The sequence below is a fragment of the Endocarpon pusillum genome, assembly GCF_000464535.1.
Source record: "Endocarpon pusillum Z07020 unplaced genomic scaffold scaffold6566, whole genome shotgun sequence".
Lineage (NCBI taxonomy): Eukaryota > Fungi > Ascomycota > Eurotiomycetes > Verrucariales > Verrucariaceae > Endocarpon > Endocarpon pusillum.
Window position 1 is genome coordinate 2,014 of NW_006916597.1, and position 19,130 is coordinate 21,143.

Below are 19,130 nucleotides of genomic sequence, written 5' to 3' on the forward strand. Positions count from 1 at the left end.
AGGCTTCTTCTTGGCCCATATAATATTAAATATAAGACTTTAATTTACTAATATAAGATTTAAATAAAGATATTATAAAAAAAATTTAAAAAATCTTAAGAAGTTATAATATACTCTTTTAGCTTATAAGACTAAGCTAAAAAGAAAAAAGAATAATATTATAATATATAAATATATTAAGCACTAATAAGCCTTAGAGGCTATACAGACCCTATATAAGAAGACTCTAGAACTAATTAAGCCTAAAGGGCTTAGCAAGAGGACACGCTTATACAGAGACAACCTTAAGCAAGGTGTTTATAAGGAGGGACTAATGAGTAACGCTTATGAGCGCTCATAAATAAGTAGCACGAATCTCTTAGCCTATATAAGCACGCTTATTTCCTAGATAGTTTCATAGTCTTTGTAGTCAACTCATATTATCAGCTTATACCTAAGTTGAAGACATCTTAGTATTATTTACTGCACTTCCTGTTCTACCTAATTAATCCTTTAGACTCAGCTTCTAGTTAAGACTTGTCTCAACTAGTTAAGCCTTAATAAAAATGTAACTCTTGCTAGTGCTTTACAAGCTCTTTCTGTATATAACTCTTAATAAAATATTATAAGGCATCTCTTAGCTCCTCTTAAGCCTCTTTCTTATATTTATAATTTATAAGATACTTTATAACGTTCTTTATAATATACTAATTATAGTATTACAGAATTACGTTTAGAAGAGCTATAGAAAACAATGCTATTATATTAGCTGCTTATTTACTAAGTATTAAATAAGGTAAAGGGATCAGATAATAAAAAACATATTATTTAAGGCTTAAGAAAATAAAATTAAATAATATCTTTAATTTTAAATAAGTAAATAATAAGGTAGTAATAAAGGTCTTATTATAATTAGTTATATTAATTATAATTAAGAGAACTAGATTTTAAGCATTTATATTAAATATATTATTAATAAAGAGAGTCTAATCTATTATAAAGCGTTAAGTATATCAAATTTAATCAAGATAAGTAAATTATATTTGTTATAACTAAGTATTAATAACCTTAATTTTTTTAATTTTCTTCTTTATATAATAATTAAAAATGAAACCAGTATCCTTAAGAGTAATAATAAGACTAGTAAACTCATCTTTCTTAGCAGAAAGCGTTTAATAGCAAAGATTATAATAACTCTTTTAATTAAGCGGAAACCTAATTTGTTTAAGTACTTTCTAAGCTGTGAAATATAAGATATAAGCTGATTGCAGAGACCTATTTAACTCTAGAATAGACTAATATCCTAAAAGCATCTTTTTGTGCTCTAAATATACTAACAGATTTACTGCTATAGTATAGCTATAAGTATTATTTTTAACACTTAGTACAAGGCCGAATTCGCTAGATTCATACTTACCTATCTGCTTAAAAGCAAGATAAATATAATAAAGGCAGTTCCTTACATTAATAATTGTTCTATCTCGCTTACGTTAACTAGTTATCTCGTTTTCCTTATCCCTTTCAACATGCTCCTTTAGATGCCTCCAATTATCTGCTGAAACTCCGTAATAGATACAATAGAAATAGAAGCGTGGACAAGCCTGCTTCATACTACTACTCTTGCGTACAATCAAAAAACCCTGAGCAAAAGCATACGCCTGCAGACGCTCCTGACAGAGGTCTACATTGTCAAAGACCTCATCATTGGTAGGCTCAACTAGATATAACGGGGGAAAGGCTCTAACGCGAGATTTAACCTCGCCACGAAGATGAGCAGGGCAGTGAGGATGAGCAGTCCAGGCAGTGGTGGTGGCCATGACGATAATTCACAACACCAAGGATATCTATCTCAATACCTACTTGGGAAGCAAGAGCGAGCACAAATAAACAGTATCAGAGGAATGGCAGTATGTGGGATTAGGGCAGGAATGCTGCATACAAATTACTACTGTGGAGTCACGCCAAGAGCCCAAGGAATTCCAAACGCCGAATGTACCGCTCGCCGAATGTACCGCTCTGAATGTACCGCCACCGAGACATTCCGTAGATAGTGCCCCATACTAGTTCCAGAACTCACCTCTGCAACATACACAGTCAGGGTGGGTATCAATGCGGTCCTTGGTTACCGCAATGAGCTTCCAGGACACTTTCTCCTAAATACGCTCTGACCATGATAATAATGAATGAATGGGAGCTTAGATGCTCTGATTTTCAAGTTTAAGAAAAAGCTACATGAGCTGGCGTTGAAGCTGTTGGATGACGAGTCTTCCGGCTATCTATCTAGGTTGGAAGCTCTAAGTAGAGCTATATTGCTGTTGTGGTTCATGTAGTTAATTATGATCCGTGATTATCTGGAGTATGCATTACTGTTTACATGGTCATTTTCTGATCAACGACGACGACAACAACAACAACAACAACAACAACAACAATTGGAGCGCGTGAAGCACAAACTCAAATGCAACCGCTCGAGCCATAAATCATGCGTCATCTGTCTTTCGTCTTCCTTCGGCATATGCGTACATCCGTCCATACATTACTTGCGTTGAGCATGATTAGATCTCTCCCCACCTGCCAGCCAGCCACTTACCTACTGACATTGCCAGCATCAACACAAAGGGATAAGAGACAGATCTTCAGGTCAAATCAAGTCAACTCCTCACAATGCGCCCTCAGCACAGTTCCTAGCCTCAACTGCAGATTAGCCGGTACCTCCTCTCCATCCCCACCCAGCCTCACGACGTATCTCTCTCTTACCAAATCCCTCATCTTATCCTCCCAAGCATCAACATCCTTACTGTTAGCATTCCAGATCATGAACTCATTGTTCCCCGTCCTAGGGTAGGCATCCACTTTGCCAAGCTCGCGAATCTGTGCTTTGAGGTTCTGTAATCCTGCGAACAGGATCAAAGGTTTCGCGGAAATGTTGTGTATCGCTGATTTGGAGGGAATGGTCTCCAAGGGCAGTTTGGAAGTTTTGGTGCGTTTGAGTTTGAGGCCTGTACGGCTTATTTCAGGGTTCGAGGTGGGATTGTGTCCATTGCTATGAGTCCGCGTAGCGCCGCGGTGTTGGATGAGGTAGGCTCTTGGATCGTCTTCGGCGAGAGGAGGTAAGGTTTCGGCTGAATCTGTGTCTTCGCGAATAGAATTTTGCTCTTCAAGCGCATGAGCATGAGAGAGTGCGGTAGGTGATTTGGATGGTGCGAGTACAGCTTTTGCGGCTTGGTAGCGGTTCTGATGGGGGCTTTGCTTTTGTGCTGGATTATCTGGTGCTAGTTCCTGGTCGCATGGCAAGGGGGGTTTGGTAGGGCTGTGGCTGATAGGTTTCGCGGGATTGTAAGAGATCTTCCTCTCGTCTCTGAGGTTGACACTTGATGCTGGATGGTTCCGAGACGGGCCTGGAGAAGACAAATCACGATCTGGCGCCGGCAAGGAGGCCGTTGAGTCTCGCTGTATCTGTGCTAGCTGCCCTGGGTTGAGGTACCTGTTCGTCAACTTGGTTTGTCTCCTTCGTTCTGCATTCACTGCCTTCTTGCGATGCTCAAAGTCCATTATCTCTTCTAGGTCGGGATGCGGCGTATGGATGGCTTGCCTTGATGACCTCAGCAACTGAGGTGGCGACGGTTGTAGTATCGGAGGTGAAGCCATTGGATGCTGGTGAGATTGAGAAAGTGGCGGAGGATGGCCATGAGAGACAGGACTTGTGCTTCGTCTGTCGTCTTGGCTCCACCCCCAGGGTTGCCGTGTTGGAGACTGTTGCTCTGGGTGAGTTGGCCCGGTAGGAGTGAGCTTCAAGGGTGGATGAAGCGTAGGCGATCTTTCAGGGGTCCTAAAAGGTGGAATGAACGGCTTAAGGAGACCGCTTCCAGACTGCACTATCGAAACCGCAATGTCCACCGGCTCCGTCAGCTGTGTCGATTGTAACTCTGTAGGCGTGTGGTCAGACCCCTCATTGTCATGGTGAGCTACTAAGCAATGATTCACGTTAGTCGTTTCTGGGGCCTGTTGCAAAGATGGGAGGTCGGCTTTGTGAGGCTTCTTCTTGGCCCATAACTCCAAGAAGGAAGGACGAGGACGTGCACGGTCTTCAGTTGTTGGTTCCTGTGTGAACTCGATTTCATCTTCTTCAACTCGATGAATTGGCGCTCTCCTCCTAGGTGGAGGACCGGGGTTTTGGTAGAATGGAGGCGATCGTGATGATTCAGATCTGGCAGGGCTTGGCAGATTGGTTGGTGTGACAAGAGGCTTCCTATGAGAGGTTGAGAACAGATTGTTTGATCTGCGTTCAGGCCCAGGTGTCATCAATTGCTCGTTGCTGTTCCTGGCGCTCATGTTTGTGGTGAACCCTGTGGTGGATGTTACTGGTGTATTGAGCTTCGCGATTGTCCACGGATTCGTAACAGATGCCTTCCTCAACTCTGCTTCATCCGCCTCATCAATGGGACTCTGTTCTGGAGACAGACCAGGCTCCATTGTGCCAAGGTCGTCCTCATCAAAGTCATACATGTTACGATGAGACCTTGCCTCGGCACCTGACACAGTATCGGAAGGTGGCTTATCTTGTCTAGCATGATCAGACTCGAGAACCTGATATGCTGCAGAACTCTGGTTGTCAAGCTCCAGCTTCTGTTCTCCATTCGTCTCTTTGACCACATCAGCACTATCATTCCGCTTGAAAGCATGATTGAGTCTGTTAATTGACGAGGGGTCCTTCTTGGCTAACAAAAGCTGGAAAGATTGGCCATCAGAGGTATTAAGAATACCCCCATCGCTCTTCGGACCCAGTTGATTGATCTTTTCAGGAAGGTCTCCGTACACGCTTTTCAAGAAGTCTTCTAGCAGATCCCCAACATTTTTGGTGCCTGTAAATAAGACTTCATCTTTCGCAGGCTCAATGTTCACATCATATGTGCCTGTCGGACATAGTAGATGGAGGCATAGAAAAGGATCAACGGAACAATCTGTCGACCTGACTCTGGATATCCAGTTGTTATAGTAGGACTTGTAGAGCTTGACGAAGTCCTTAAACATGCCTCTTGTTGTGGATATTGGACGACCGTCTATGGAGATAAAGTGACCCTTGCTCCCCACCCTGATCGGATCTGATCAAAAGTTAGCAGTTATTTTGCAGGTTGTTCCTCACCCTACCACCCTCCCCCGTTGAAACTACAGCATCAATGATGTAAGACTTCTCTCCTTCATTCCCAGGATTCGATGCCCAGGACCTCGCTTCACATTGCGCCGCAACTTCTTGGCCCACAATTTTGGCAGTTGCCGCGAGGAGAGACGTCCCAGGCGTTGGACCGTAAGTCCAGTTGTACTTGTCATTCTTCCCGCCTAGCACCTTGAAAGAGATTCTGACATTTGAGCGAGCGAATGCATAGGCCTGCAAGATCTTCTTGATGTCGGAAAGGGTCCTTGATGTAGCTTTCAACGCTGTTTGTCGTCTGACAGGGATGGTTTTGAGGAGATCTTGGACTCTCACAGTAGTCCCGACTGGATGTGATGCTGGTGAAGTGCTACAAGAAAATAAGTCCGAGATCTTCATCTTGGGAAGCTAAGCCTTGCCTCAAAAGCTTCCCATTTGGCCCAAACTTGAATGCAGAACCTACAGACTCCCCATCAATCCTGGTCGTCACCAGAACTGCATTGCTCAATCCGGTAAGGCTGGCGAGTGCTTCCCCTCTGAAGCCAAGCGAAGTTCCACCCAAATTCTCGAGGTCCTGGATTGTTCTGATCTTGCTTGTGCATCCTCGTTTGCAAAGTAAGTGTCGGTCCTCATCACCGATTCCAGATCCGTTGTCTTTGACCTGGATAACGTCTACAGTGTTGGCAGATACTTCAATTGAAATAGTGTTTGCATGAGCATCAAGAGCATTATCAACGAGTTCCTTAATCACCGAACGAGCGTCATTGAGTACAAGAGAAGAACCGATAGCACGAATATCAGAATCAGAAAGTGGTTTAATTGGCATATCAATGCTAAGAATGAATAAGAATGATATAAGGAGAACATATGAAAGAATAACGAAACAACTGTAACTGCAAGAATAAGAATGTCCAGCTCTTTGGAGATCATGGTGAAGGACATGCTGGGGAAGTCTGGAAGAACTTTCTTCCTGAACGCGTCGTCGCGGGTGTTAGGCACCAAGCGCGTCAAGGCTTGGCATGATGCTGGCGGGAACAGCGGCCTTCCATTGCTATTGCCACCGCCAGCGCCATCACTACCTGGAAGTAGAGGTCTATGCTAGACCATTGATGGCCGATTTCGATATCAGAGATTTAGCCATTCCGAGCGTTTGTCTCCTTATATCGTTTCTGGCTTATTCATCGCAGCTTCTTTTTCTGTATTTGGACCCTGGTCCACTCACCTGGATTGAGGTATTGAAGTTTAACAGCCTCGTTTTGTGCATCTGGATATGCTACGCCAGGGCATGCAAGACCAATCCAGGAGATGTCCCTCAGGGATGGACGCCACAAACTTCGAGCGATGGAAAGCAGCAGGAAGTGCCGTCTGAAGCCGGTGTAACAAAAAGCAGATGGTGCCGGAAATGTGAGGTGACGAAGCCTCCGAGAGCGCACCATTGTAAGATCTGTGCAAAGTTTGTCTTGTGTCCGCGCTCTCTATGATTCGACTGAAACTGATGGAACAGGTGCATACCTAAGATGGACCATCATTGTCCATGGACAAACAACTGTGTCTCCTACTTTACCTTTCCCCATTTCATTCGGTTTCTGTTCTATTCTGTGGCATCAATGCTCTATCTTGAGTATTTCCTTTACGTACGTGGTGCAGTTATTTGGAACAACCGCACAATGCCAAGCGTCCGTATACGCCATCCATCAACTAAGGTCAAGCACTGATGTTTTTAGTATCTTGGACCAAATGCAGGCCAGTTAGTACACTTGTTCATTTTGGCCACAGTGAATTCTTTCACCTTATTTATGCTTTTTGTCATGTTGGTGCGCACCACATGGAGTCTTGGTGGGAACGTCACAACAATTGAAAGTTGGGAAATAGCGAGACACACAAAACTACTACGGCGAGCACGAATATTCGGCGGCTATCTTGATGGACCTGATGGTATCAAGGTCAAAATCGAAAGACAAGAATTTCCATACGATATTGGAATATGGGCCAATATCAAACAAGGCATGAACAGTGGGAACATTTTTGCGTGGTTCTGGCCCTTCGCTACTACTCCAAGCAGCGGTGGCCTGGGGTTTGAGGTCAACGGTTTCGACGAGCCGATGCATAGTTGGCCACCACCGGATCCAGACCGCATACCTAGATTGAATCGATCCCTTAATGAGAGCAAACCCTTTGTCTACCAACAGACGCCTTTGTCTGACCGCGAAGAGATCCAGGCGTTCAAGAAGCGGCAAGAGGATGATCTGAAGCGTCGAATTGGCAATGTCGGCATCATTCGACGGAAGCCTTTTCACAATCGTCACGCCAGCGGATCATATGTCGAGCAAAGTGATGTTGAAACAGACGATCAAAGCACCGACTCACGAACTAATTCCGGAGAAGAAGGTTGGAGAAGTCCAGAAGGAGATAGGCTTCGAGATTATGGCGTGGATGAGGACACGGAATTCTACGACCAAGATGACATACCACTGTCAGAACTGCTGCGTAGGAGGCGTGAGAAGCAGTCCAGCGAATGAGGGTGTTCATCGTTTGTAATTTTAATTGGCAGCAGCATATGGGCAAAAACGGACATGACACGGTATCATCGCGCCAAGAGTTGTGTTCTTGAGCATGCTACGTGCTTCGATAAGACATCGTCTGCGACTGAACCAGCTTCCAACGTCATTATTCAAGTGCATAGGTGCTGTTCGGTTGAAGGATGGAACTGGGCTTTCCAAGCAGTGACGGCTTCAACCACTAGATATGGTGCAGTTGCACAGTCTATCAGCGAACGCTACCAGTATATGGCGCGGGTCAAAGAGAAGACCGAACTTGAAGACAGGCTCTTGGAGTCAATTCCACTCTCTGTAGCACATATCACAAAGGGCGGAGGACTCACCCCCACGGTTGTTGTGCTAATCTTGTACCAGAAACCGTTTAGACTTGTGCCAGCAGATGCATAGATGAAATGGTCAATTAATATCTTCGCTTTTCCCTAAGCATCTTGCAGAACATGTGGGTCTCTTGTCATGTCAGCGTGGCTTGAGGTGTAACTTAGAGCTTACGCCAGTAGCTGATAACTCAGCATCTATCAAGACGTCAAAAAGCTTCGCACAATGACTAAGCTGGAATCTCCAGCTATAAAACCCTTACTACGTATGTCCTGTGGATCGATAAATAACGCGAAACATTCATCACTTACAGTTCGACTGGTCAAAGTTAGCGTCCGCTTCCTGCGCACCTTCGTGAAGCTCGAACCGAGTTGTATTTCTGGGTAGCACCGTATTTTTGTTACAGCTGGAGTAAGGACATCTTTCAGTCTCCATCTTGGTGTCGCCAACATTGAATATTTCAATATGGGAGGCGGCATGCCGAGAGAAAACCTCTTAATCATCCTTCCTTTTCCAGAAGATAAAGCCATTACGGAGAACATTAGAAAAAGATTCCCTTATGTCGATGTCAAGTACCACCAATTGACGCAAACCAACTGGTCCTTCGAAGCCGAACAAGGCTTACCCAAAGGTTTGTTTCTTTGAATCCATCAATCTCGAACCTCAACCTACACGATCCCTACTTCGCTTGTCGTTTCTCTTTACTCCCTATGCTAGCATCTGTAAGGTTGCTTCAAACCTCGGGAAGAAGCAGAGTCATCGCTTACCCAACAGTCGTGGCCAGATTTATTCAAAGACACGACCATCCTCGCTACATTTGGATCCTTTCCATCAACCCCTGAGGATGCCCCTAAGTAGGTTGTCTTCGTTCTTTTCTGCATCATATTATATGGAGCTCTATCTGTTCAGAAACCCAACATATGCACCTTGTGATGAGCTCCTAACCACTATGCTAGCCTCAATCTGATCCACCTACTCTCCGCCGGCATCGACCATTTTGTCAGCCACCCGCTATTCACTCAAACCAATATTCCCATCACCACTTCATCCGGCATCCACGGCCCCACAATTTCAGAGTGGATCCTGATGAGCACCCTCGTCCTCTCCAAAAGCTACAAAAAGATGTACGAATTGCAAAAGCAGCACAAATGGGGCACACCCCATAAAGACTTCCCCCAGGCATCTGACTTGGTTGGAAAGAAAGTAGGAATTGCCGGATATGGAAGTATAGGGAGACAATGTCAGTAAACATCTTCCCGAATCCGCCAGACCAAAATATCTCTTATCAGAAATCCCGAAATATTAACCCACACAAAGTCGCGCGCGTCTTCACCTCCCTCGGCTGCCAAATATACGCCTACACCTCGTCTCCACGCCCGACCCCCTCCTCCCGAGCGGATAAAGGTTACCACCTCCCGCACCTCGGCGACCCGGACGGCACCCTCCCCACGGCCTGGTATTCCGGCACCACCAAGTCCGACCTCCACACATTCCTATCCCAAGACCTCGATATCCTGGCCATTTCCCTCCCGCTCACCCCATCTACGCGCGGCATGTTCGGAAAAGAGGAATGGGACCTCCTTTCCCACCGTCAAAGCCAGTCAGCAACCCTAGGACCATTGCTAATCAACACCTCCCCCGCGGCGCCATCATCCACCAACCCAGCCTGATCCACGCGCTGAAAACCGCCCAGCTCTCCGGCGCCGCCCTCGACGTCACGGACCCGGAACCCCTGCCCCCGGCCTCGGAGCTGTGGGACATGGAGAATGTGGTCTTGACGCCGCATATGAGCGCGTTGACGGCGGATTATCTGGAGAGGGCGCTGGGTGGGGTGCTGGTGGAGAATCTGCGCCGCAGGGAGAGCGGGGTCTGGTTGGTGAATCTGGTGGATAGGAAACACGGGTACTGAGTTAGGTGGGAGGGGGAGGGGGGAAACGAGCCGATGGGAGATATATCGGGGGAGTGGAGGGGTGGTCTTGGATTCTTGGGAGTGGGGAGTTGGAGTTGGGCGAGGAGGCAGAAGATACGGGAGTCCTGGGGCCGTTGAGCCTATGTGCTGGAAATGATAAATTGGCCAGATTGAGTAGGTCGCGCGTGGGACGGTATAGTACAGCTACGCTGTAGTTCAGGCTCGTTCAACTAACGGGACCCTATAAGGAAGCAGTTGGCTTGAAGAGGAAACCGAATAGACAGATTGATTGTGAAAAAGAGAGCTAGATGCGGTAATGAGGCACTTCGGCCATTCACATTCGAGGCGGCATCCCCTATCGAAAAAACGCCATCGTTACCAGACGCGATCAGTAGTAGGCATCAAGCGCAAGTTAATACTCTCGCCATCTTGCCCCTGCCGCAGCGCTCAGAAGCCACACGGCAGAGAGAAAAAAAACAACCTAAATTCCTTCTTTACCAAAATTACCCTTGCACCCATCCCATTTCCCACCCGTCCGCAACCTTTCCTCACCAACGAAAAAACCTGGACAGGGTTCTCACAGAAATCGACCACAGGACTGACGACTACCAATCATCATCCTCGTCCCCCTTCCTGCCCCACCACCATTCATGGCGCTCTGTCTCGCGCGTAAGGCTTCTGCCAAGCCACCCGCCAGACTGCCCCCTCCCGTGGCGCCTTTCATGCTGTTCGGCGTCGCTCTCCCGCTATCGCCTCCGGACGGCGTGGTCAGACTGACGGCGCTGTCCCTCGCCGGGGTGGGTGGAGGCAGGGGTTTCCTTCCCCCGGCTGCGGCTGCTGCTCCTGTCGGTCTCTTTGCTGGGGGTGCTGGCGGCGTAGGTTTCAGTTTTGCTTTCGTGTTTGCCGTTGTCAGGGGAGGGTTTGCGGTCTTGGGCATGCCGTTCGTGACTGCGGAATGGGCTGAGGGAATGTTGTTGGGGGTTGGACGGGGTGCAGCTGGGGGTGGGGGAGGAGGCGGCGGAGCACGTGTCTGCTCGGGTTCGGGGGCGATTTCTTCGACGTAGGTGGAGGGAGCCCAGCCCTGGTCTGAGGTGGCAGGGTTGAGGCAGAGCCACCATCCTGTGAAGAATTGTCAATGGCGTGCTGGGAGGGGCGGCCTTGAAAAGGACACTTACCATTTCCTTCTTTCTTTAGGATCTCCAGCGTCTCGCCCGCGACTATGGACAGCTCGTTCGAGTTTGGGCTTTGAAAGTCGTATTTTACTTTTGCTTGCGGTTTACCTGGTGCAGCTGCTGGAGGTGCAGGGGGTGGAGGAGGTGGTATTCTGCTTGCTGAAACGGCAGAGGAGGTACGTGAATGGCCTGGGTCACCATTAAGTTGCGCAACAGGTCTGTTGACTGCGGCTGGTGTAGGAACAGCCCTTTGCGTGGTGGCTGCGGGAGTTGGACGAGGACGAGATGCCATCTTGGTCGTTTGACCACCTGGCCCACCTTTTCGAAGGAGTTTGCCGCTTGTGATTGGTCTGGCAATGGCTTTGCCCCTTGGTGTTGGCCTTGAGACAGAGTTGGGCGGTTCTCCTTGGTTGGTGTGGATGGTGCCAGACTTGTATACGTCGTCTCGTGGCACAGCTGGATCTTTCATAACCTTGACTGTAGCAGGCTTGCCAGGCTTTTTGTTGTACTCGATGCTATCCCCAATTCTGAGGTTGAAGCTACCATGAGAGACTGTTCTGAATTGCAAGAAGAATTCGGTCTTGAAAGGACAGTTGAGAAGCGGGTCAGGCTCCTGAGGCGAGCCGATACCAAGAGAGAACCAATCGTCCTTCAATGTCGAGCAGCTGATGTACTTGACTGCTCCAATGGGAATGGTGCGTTCCGAAGATATGTTAAGAGAATTGTTCACAATGTTTTGAACAACAATGTATACTGCCTTGGCCGTAAGGAGCAGTATTCGAGGTTCCCGTTTCGAAGAGCGACCGAATTTGGTGACAAGTAGCTCACAGCGACATGAGAAGACGCATCGTTCCTGGCCACCAAGATTAACTGAGTCGCGGATCAGACGACCAGTTCCACCAGGCATGTTGAGGCCAAGGTAATCACCAAAGAATCGTCTTGAGCCCAGTAGAGAGTACCGTCGGCGTTCTTTTCTTTGCTGCAATATTCGGTGACCCTGATCCCGAAATTCGATCTCCTTAATACCGCCTTTCACCCGTCGCCAGAACCGCTGTATCCTCGTCGCACACTCTATCCTGTACCTAAGATAGTTTCGCCATGCTCTTTGGATCCTGACTGCCATGTTGTGCCAGTACCGATCTCTCATATGTTCTAGCCCAAACAGCGTTTCGGGTGTTTTTATGAACGCTTTTGTCACACCCATCTGGTACTCTTCCTCCGGTATACTTGTATCCTTGAAGATTATCTTTGATGCAGATTTGACATCACCAGTATATGTATACTCCCCTGCATATGAAAGCCGTGGAGAGAGCAGAGCAAATCGTTCCACGAACTTGTCAAACGTCTGTCTGTAGGCGAAACCTGCCCTTCGAATCCGGACATTTTCCTGTAGACCTAGGTACTTGATCTGATGCATGACATTGGCTTCATTGTACTCTGACGGCGACTTATTGTCGTTTGGTTTGATCGTTCGGATGTAGGATGGCTGGGCTTTCATCAACGTATCTACAAGCTCATTTGCAGACGCTTTAATCTTGTCTCCAGCGGTTGGCGGCCGCCTTTTGTCGTCTTGGTTGACCTGATGAGGGAAAATTTCGTGGACGAAGGAGTTAGAGCTCTCGCCGATAAGATTCAGTAAATCTTTGAGTAGCTGGTCTTTGTTTTTGTCCGTCATTCCTGGCACCGCGTAGCTCACGTCACCAGCATAGTGTTTGATGATGAATTGTCCCTGGCGATTCTCGAAATGTGGATTCTGAGATAGAAAATTCAACCTTCTAACAAATGTTTGGTCGGCGGCACCAGAATCAGCGTGAGCAGTTGCACAAGCATCGTTCAGAGCAGCGAAAACACCAGGCGGCTTCTTTTCCTCAATTAATTGACAGACAACCTTATTGTCGAAGTACTTGATTGGAGTCCACTGGATCTGTTCTCGGGCATATTCTTCTTGCTCAGTCTTCAGTGTCAATTGGATAAAGATCTGCTGTAGCTTCTCATTGACATAATTGATGCACAGTTGCTCGAAGGAATTCTTCTCGAAGATTTCAAACCCATAAATATCAAGAATCCCAACAGTATTCTTGACTGTTCCTTGTGCTTGTAAGGAAACATTCGTCCGCTGAACGATCCAATCGAAAAGATTGAAATATACCGCTTTTGCCAAAGCGTCACGTACTGCTGCAGCCTGCACGGGATTCAGTGGTGATTCATAGACTGATCCTCTCCTGCCACCGCCTCGAGCAGTCTCCACTATTCGCACTGTGAGAGCTTTGTTAACATTTGCAGATTCCACTTCCAGCAGGTAAGCAACAAAATCAACAACCGACTGATCTGTGATATCAACTCCGCCTTGATCGTTTTCTCGAAAGGTGATGTTTCCAATCCACAGAATGGCAGCAAGCATGCGGAAAATGTCGTCTTGTTCGGCTTTGGAGAGCCCGATGATTTTCATAGCATCTAGCGTTTCTTGGAAGTCTGAGGCGTCGTTAATCCCCGGCACGTCGAAGCATTTTGATCGGCTCGTGTAGACGTAGGACTGCGGCTGCTGGACTCCAAAGATTTCCCTGTACTCCTTTGACGCAGCTTTCGTGAATTGATAGAAAATGTGGAAGTTGCGTTCATTAGTGATTTGTCCAACCACTCTCGATTTCTCGAGCAAATAATTGGTGATCTTTGCGCCGACCGGCTCTCCCTGCTCATTGAACTCCAACTCCAAATACTTTCCGAACCGGGATGAGTTGTTATTTCGCAGTGTTTTCGCATTTCCAAACGACTCCAACAGTGGATTTGTAGCTAATACCATATCTTTCGTCCTCTGTATGGAAGAGTCGCTTCCTCCTGACACGCTTGCAATATACTGCATTAATCGTTTCGCAGCCTCCGTCTTGCCTGCACCAGACTCCCCTGATATTATTACGCATTGGTTGTCCTTGTATGCCTTCATGTTGTAGTATGCAGATTCTGCCACGGCGAAAACGTGAGGAGGCACTTCCAGCCTGTTTCGCCCTTTGTATGAATCCAACACCTGTTCTGTATATATGCCCACTGTGTTTGATCAGTTCCGCCGTCTACAACGTCTCCTGGGCGACTTACAGTCTCGAAAGGGATTGACAGAGACCAGCACATGGCCAATGTAAGTCTATAATCCAGCATCAGCCCAATTCCGCGAGGAAACCATGCTTGCTTGACGAACGTAGATATCCCCATGCTCAAAGCGTTTCTTCAAGTTCTCATTGATAGCCTCATTCGACACTTTGCTCAGTAGCGTCAGATCTGACACTCCAACCTCTTTCTTCTTCGTGATCTCGAATGTGGCTTTCTTGATTTGTGGTTGTCCCCCATCTCCGCCCCGTGATTTCCCTCCACCAAAGAGGGAGGCTTTTGGCGTTCTTGAAGACTTCCCTTCGCGTCGCTTCGTTTGTACCTATTCCAAATGTGAGTCCGGGCATCCAACTTGGTATTCTTGCGACAACCCACCATCCTATCTGGTTCTGCTGTAGTGTTGGCATGCAGTAAGCCGAGTTATTCGGATGCTATGTCTTCATTAAATATCTACACCACGAACGAGTATACCGTGTGCACGTGGAGACATCAAAGTATTAAAGGACTCGGGTAAGGATAGAAGTCAAAGGTTATGAATTTGTACGCGCTGTCAGCCTCTAAACATTGCGTAGGTTAGCCAAGACTGTCAATCAATCTGACGGAATGGGCGCATGCTTGCTACCAGAATTCATGGTCAGGGTCTCTAGTCAGAAAAGTGGTTTCGTGTCTCTTTTATTCTGTCACCGTTCATGGGGTCGGGGTCGTGGCAATAGCAATGGGGAGTTTGAGGCGCAGTTGTCTGAGTATCCACCGAGGCCACGCAAGCCAATTTGCCATCTGCACGACTTTTCCTGCGCTTCAAGAGGATTATAAAGCTCATAAAGGCCAACTCCTCATCTTAGCATATTTCCGTGGAACGCAAGTGTGCGCATTGCATCTACTTTCTACACTACCCACTCATCTGCCCAGAAGTCGATCACATCTTCCGCCGTAGTCCTGTCAAGGAAATTATAAAGTTTCGCGTGTCCCTGCTGAGTTCTGGTCGCTTCTTCAAAGTCCTGTAGAGAGGAGAAGATGTCAGACACAACGTTGGCGTCGTGCTCCGAAAGTGGTTTCGCTGGGGCACTCGCAGCAGCTTGCGCGATCAAATTGGTCACTACTGGCGCCCTATACACCGGACGCGTGGCTGGTTGGATTCCATTCAAATACTCTTTTAGCATCGTAGACAGAGAAGAGACGTCTAAGACAGGAAGAACAGGGCATGAGATATTGATCTCGAAAAGTCTAGAGAAAAGGTCAGCGAGATTGCAATCAGTAGGAGCGGGGACCATACACACAGTGTCTGTAGCTGCGTAAAACCTTCCAGGCCGTTGGGGAATGAATGCTCATCGTGCTCGACCTTCAGAATAAGCGTGATGATATGATGTTGCTCCTTTTTGACCGCTACAAACTGCTGAATCCGAGCCTTGGTATCGGAAAGGTCTGCTTCAACCATATTTGCAGGAGTAAGGACCAAGATTGGACAGTGAGATTCTTGGTGTCCCAACGACAAAGGTAGAGCAAGATCATGGGTTTCGAGGTTCGATTCTACGGCAATTAGAAGCGTCCAGTAACCAAATTGCACCATTACCTTGGAGCCTGGCGGGTGAAGTAGTAGCCACGAGAGGCCCAAGAGTTTTCCATAGTGGACGTTTGCGAAGGCTAGAGCAGAACATGAGAGCAGACTGACAGCCTGAATATGAAGTAGGGTATTTTATTCTAATGAGGTGAGATGAGGCAGACGACCAATGATCTCTATCAAAGATCCGATCTGGATAGCTGGACAGAGTGTAGATGGCAGTGTGCCTTCATGCAGTGTACTGTGTTTAAGCTGTCCTTTTTTCCGTTTCGTTATTCATACTTACTTTTGCTGCTGCTTGTTCTAAGGCTTGTTGGTGCTTCGCAGCCAACGCTGCATCCGAAGCAGCCAATATCTTCTCTGCCGGTCCAGTCTCTCTCATTCCTTCGGCTTCTCCAGCGCCATCCCTTTTCCAAAAGATATAGGATGATATACGTGATAGCCAACCCTGACTTTTCGTCACATCCTCCTCGTCATCCTTCTCCTCTTGCATCCATATCTCTGCCGGCAGAATGCGCTTCACAGGCTTGGTAGAAGGTTTCCCATGCTTGGCTCTCAAAGCCAAAACTTCTCTTTCAAGTTCAACTAATGCTCTTCGCGCTGTCCTCTCCGACTCCTCAAGATCACTCAGCCGCTCAGCAACGTCTTCTCTTCTGGTGTTCTCTTTCCGTCGAGACCTCCACGACTCGAAAAGGATCAGACTCCCAGCAACGCCGAAGAGGAACGCCTCGCTAATGAATGTTGCCCCTGACTCGATTGCTTTCGCTTCCGACAAGGGCCGAATTCTTAGTATCGAAGCAGGTTTTGGCAGATCAGGAGATTTGGTCTTTTCTTTTGCAGCTTTCTCCTCTGCAAGAGTCTGCGCCTCTGTTTTCACGGTTGGTATCGAATGCTTATGTTTCTTCGCTGCAGCATCTGCAGCTTCTCTTGCAGCTTGTTTCTCAATAGCAGCCGTATCCCTAAGCACACCTAGTCGCAGTCGCATGTCCACCCGATGTAAAGCCTGGGCAAAGGATATGCATGTGCGCCTAAAGCCTTCATGTTCCCGAGCTTGCCGCTTGATCAGATTCTGTATCGCGTGAGTACTATGCCCGATAATTAGACTGAAAGCATCACTTACTGCAATTGGCTTGGAAAGTGTCCGAATTACCAAGGAAGAAATCTTCAGGGCTATGCTAGACATCTTCACAAGAATGGGGTGGTGTTGATTGAACAGACGTCCTAGCTGAGGCCTACCAGCCCCCTGCCACTGCTCATGATGCAGGCCAGGAGACGGTTGTGCTAGAATGACCGTTAGGTGAGTAACAGTATTGCGCACGAACGAAACAGAGGGATATGTGATTGAGCAGGGAACTGTGGTGGTGCCTAGTTAGTTACATGACTCCAGGCGGGCAGGCAATGTCCGCCCCCCTGACTCAGCTTTTCGCCAAGCCATGGGTCACTCCTTCCCCTTATGTATTTTACATGAGTATCTTCCTGCCAGCAACGTCACCGTTACTACAGGATACAATCTGCAATGGATCCAAAACACTCACCATCGTCTCTTTTACATACCTATGCATCATCGTTATGCTTATATTTTCTAATTCGAATCCCAGAGATATAGTCAGTGAATGGCTCTGCCTCGCAAGCCAATTTCTGAAGCGAATGTCCAACCCACTGTATTCGCGACAGCGGGTTGAGGACGAGGAGGAGACCATGAGAGAACCGCACAAGCGATACGGTCACCTACTGTTCAACCTGCCATTGGACATTTTCCACGTCGTCACATCGTTCTTGGAGCCGTCGGATTTGATGTGCCTTGGCTTGACATGTACAACTTTTTGGTCGCTTGTTACGATCGACACACTTGACAAGTTTCGCCTAGGGGATGCGTACTGGCTAAAGCAGCGAGAAAGATTTCTTGAGAAGCTTGCAGAAGATTCATCGGATATGATCTTGTGCGACGATTGCCTGACACTGCAGCCACTTCATGCTGGTCGACCCCTGACTGTGTGCAACAATAGGATCAAACCGCCTTGTCGACATCTTGCTAGCTATGTGAGCATATGCAAGCATTTCAGTATTACACGTGAGATGCTCGAGCTTCGCTTGAAATCGTGGCGAAGTGTTGATTCCGAAGCCTCGAGTTCGTCAGACCCATTTGCCCATAGTTGTACCTGGCGTATGTCAGGTAGCGGAAGCGCAGAATGTGCTCTCAGCGTCAACTCTAAGATCATTGAAGGAGATTTGTACCTCAAAGTTGTCTACGATATCGATGTCAAGCTCGACGCAAAGGGGAATCCCAAAATTCCAAGCATGAGAGGTAAAGGGTGCCTACATTCTGGCACATGGCTGAAGGAAAAATGTGCATCCGCTGTCCAGTGTGCATTGAAGGGGAAAGCCCCATGTGCCAAGTGTGCAAAGGCTCAAAGATGCACATACTGCTTTACACAGTTCCTCATTTTTGTCACCCTGGAACCGCGGAGCGGTGTCCACTTGCAGGTTAAAGCGTACAGATATTTGGGGGGTGGCAAGAGCGGAGGCGCATCCTCAAAACACGCCTGGACGGCTCAAACAAGGCAACCAGTGATTGCGAAGCAAGTGCATGTCCACTTTCATCCAAACCATGGTTCATTGGAGGATGTATTTGAACAGAAGTATCAGCCAAATTTTGTGTCCGGCCCCAGAACAGCGAACAGGGGAAAAGATGCTGAGGATTCAATTGCAGCTCGTTCCGCATGTCATGACAAGTATTGGGGCCGCCGTCATGGTGGTGGAACTAGCACTGGATGGGATACTCTTTGCTGCCCTCCGGCCTTGAATCGATGTTAATACTTATGTTTAGATGGGATGTTCGGCCGGTGAGGACCATATGGATATAAAGAATCGAAGGAGTGAGGGCAAGGGGGAACCTGCAACATCGTACCCCAACTTGTGATTCATACAATTTAATCTGCGGCACTCTCGTTCTGCATTTTCTCTCATTGTTATGCTCTGCATGATGAGGCCTCCCTAGTAGCACTGTAGTAGCACTGTAGTATTAGTCACCAGAGGACTGAGTCGCCCCCCTGCCAAGATATGTCATCCTATCCCTCCAACTTCTCATCCTCCTTAGCAAAATTCGAATATTAATACCTATCCGACGTAATAGACTTAACCTGGGGCGCTCTCCTCTCAATGATTTACGAGGCTCTGTTGTTTTCCAAACTTGTTTCTCTGGTTCAAGATCAACACTGCTCAACCTCAGATGTCCCGATCTTGCTGAATCAGCTCAGCTCATTTATCGAGCTGGGAAAAGACTCTAAGCCGTGAATTCACAGCCGTGATATGCATCACCAGAACTTCAAAACAATATCATCATGACCAGTCCTCCCCCCCTTACACTCTACTACGTCAACACCACCCCGCT

General features: G+C 47.5%; 4 protein-coding genes across 4 annotated transcripts; 2 read left to right on the forward strand and 2 right to left on the reverse strand.

Annotated features, from left to right (window-relative positions):
* Positions 1-2,625: 2,625 nt before the first annotated feature.
* Positions 2,626-5,527, reverse strand: EPUS_06666 (uncharacterized protein; the record flags this gene model as incomplete). The annotated part of the gene is made up of 2 exons (XM_007807136.1): positions 2,626-5,081; positions 5,128-5,527. The coding sequence occupies 2 exons, from the start codon at positions 5,525-5,527 to the stop codon at positions 2,626-2,628; spliced, it is 2,856 nt and encodes a 951-aa protein (XP_007805327.1).
* A 1,409-nt stretch (positions 5,528-6,936) lies between these two features.
* Positions 6,937-7,647, forward strand: EPUS_06667 (uncharacterized protein; the record flags this gene model as incomplete). The annotated part of the gene is made up of 1 exon (XM_007807137.1): positions 6,937-7,647. One exon carries the CDS (start codon positions 6,937-6,939, stop codon positions 7,645-7,647), a length of 711 nt encoding a protein of 236 aa, XP_007805328.1.
* Positions 7,648-8,466: 819 nt separating this feature from the next.
* EPUS_06668 (uncharacterized protein) lies at positions 8,467-9,910 on the forward strand (the record flags this gene model as incomplete). The annotated part of the gene is made up of 5 exons (XM_007807138.1): positions 8,467-8,632; positions 8,729-8,855; positions 8,958-9,241; positions 9,319-9,601; positions 9,667-9,910. 5 exons carry the CDS (start codon positions 8,467-8,469, stop codon positions 9,908-9,910), a joined length of 1,104 nt encoding a protein of 367 aa, XP_007805329.1.
* Positions 9,911-10,487: 577 nt separating this feature from the next.
* On the reverse strand, positions 10,488-16,922 carry EPUS_06669 (uncharacterized protein; the record flags this gene model as incomplete). Its single annotated transcript, XM_007807139.1, has 8 exons — positions 10,488-11,029; positions 11,086-14,124; positions 14,173-14,218; positions 14,273-14,503; positions 15,075-15,405; positions 15,459-15,853; positions 16,026-16,808; positions 16,860-16,922. 8 exons carry the CDS (start codon positions 16,920-16,922, stop codon positions 10,488-10,490), a joined length of 5,430 nt encoding a protein of 1,809 aa, XP_007805330.1.
* Positions 16,923-19,130: the final 2,208 nt, after the last annotated feature.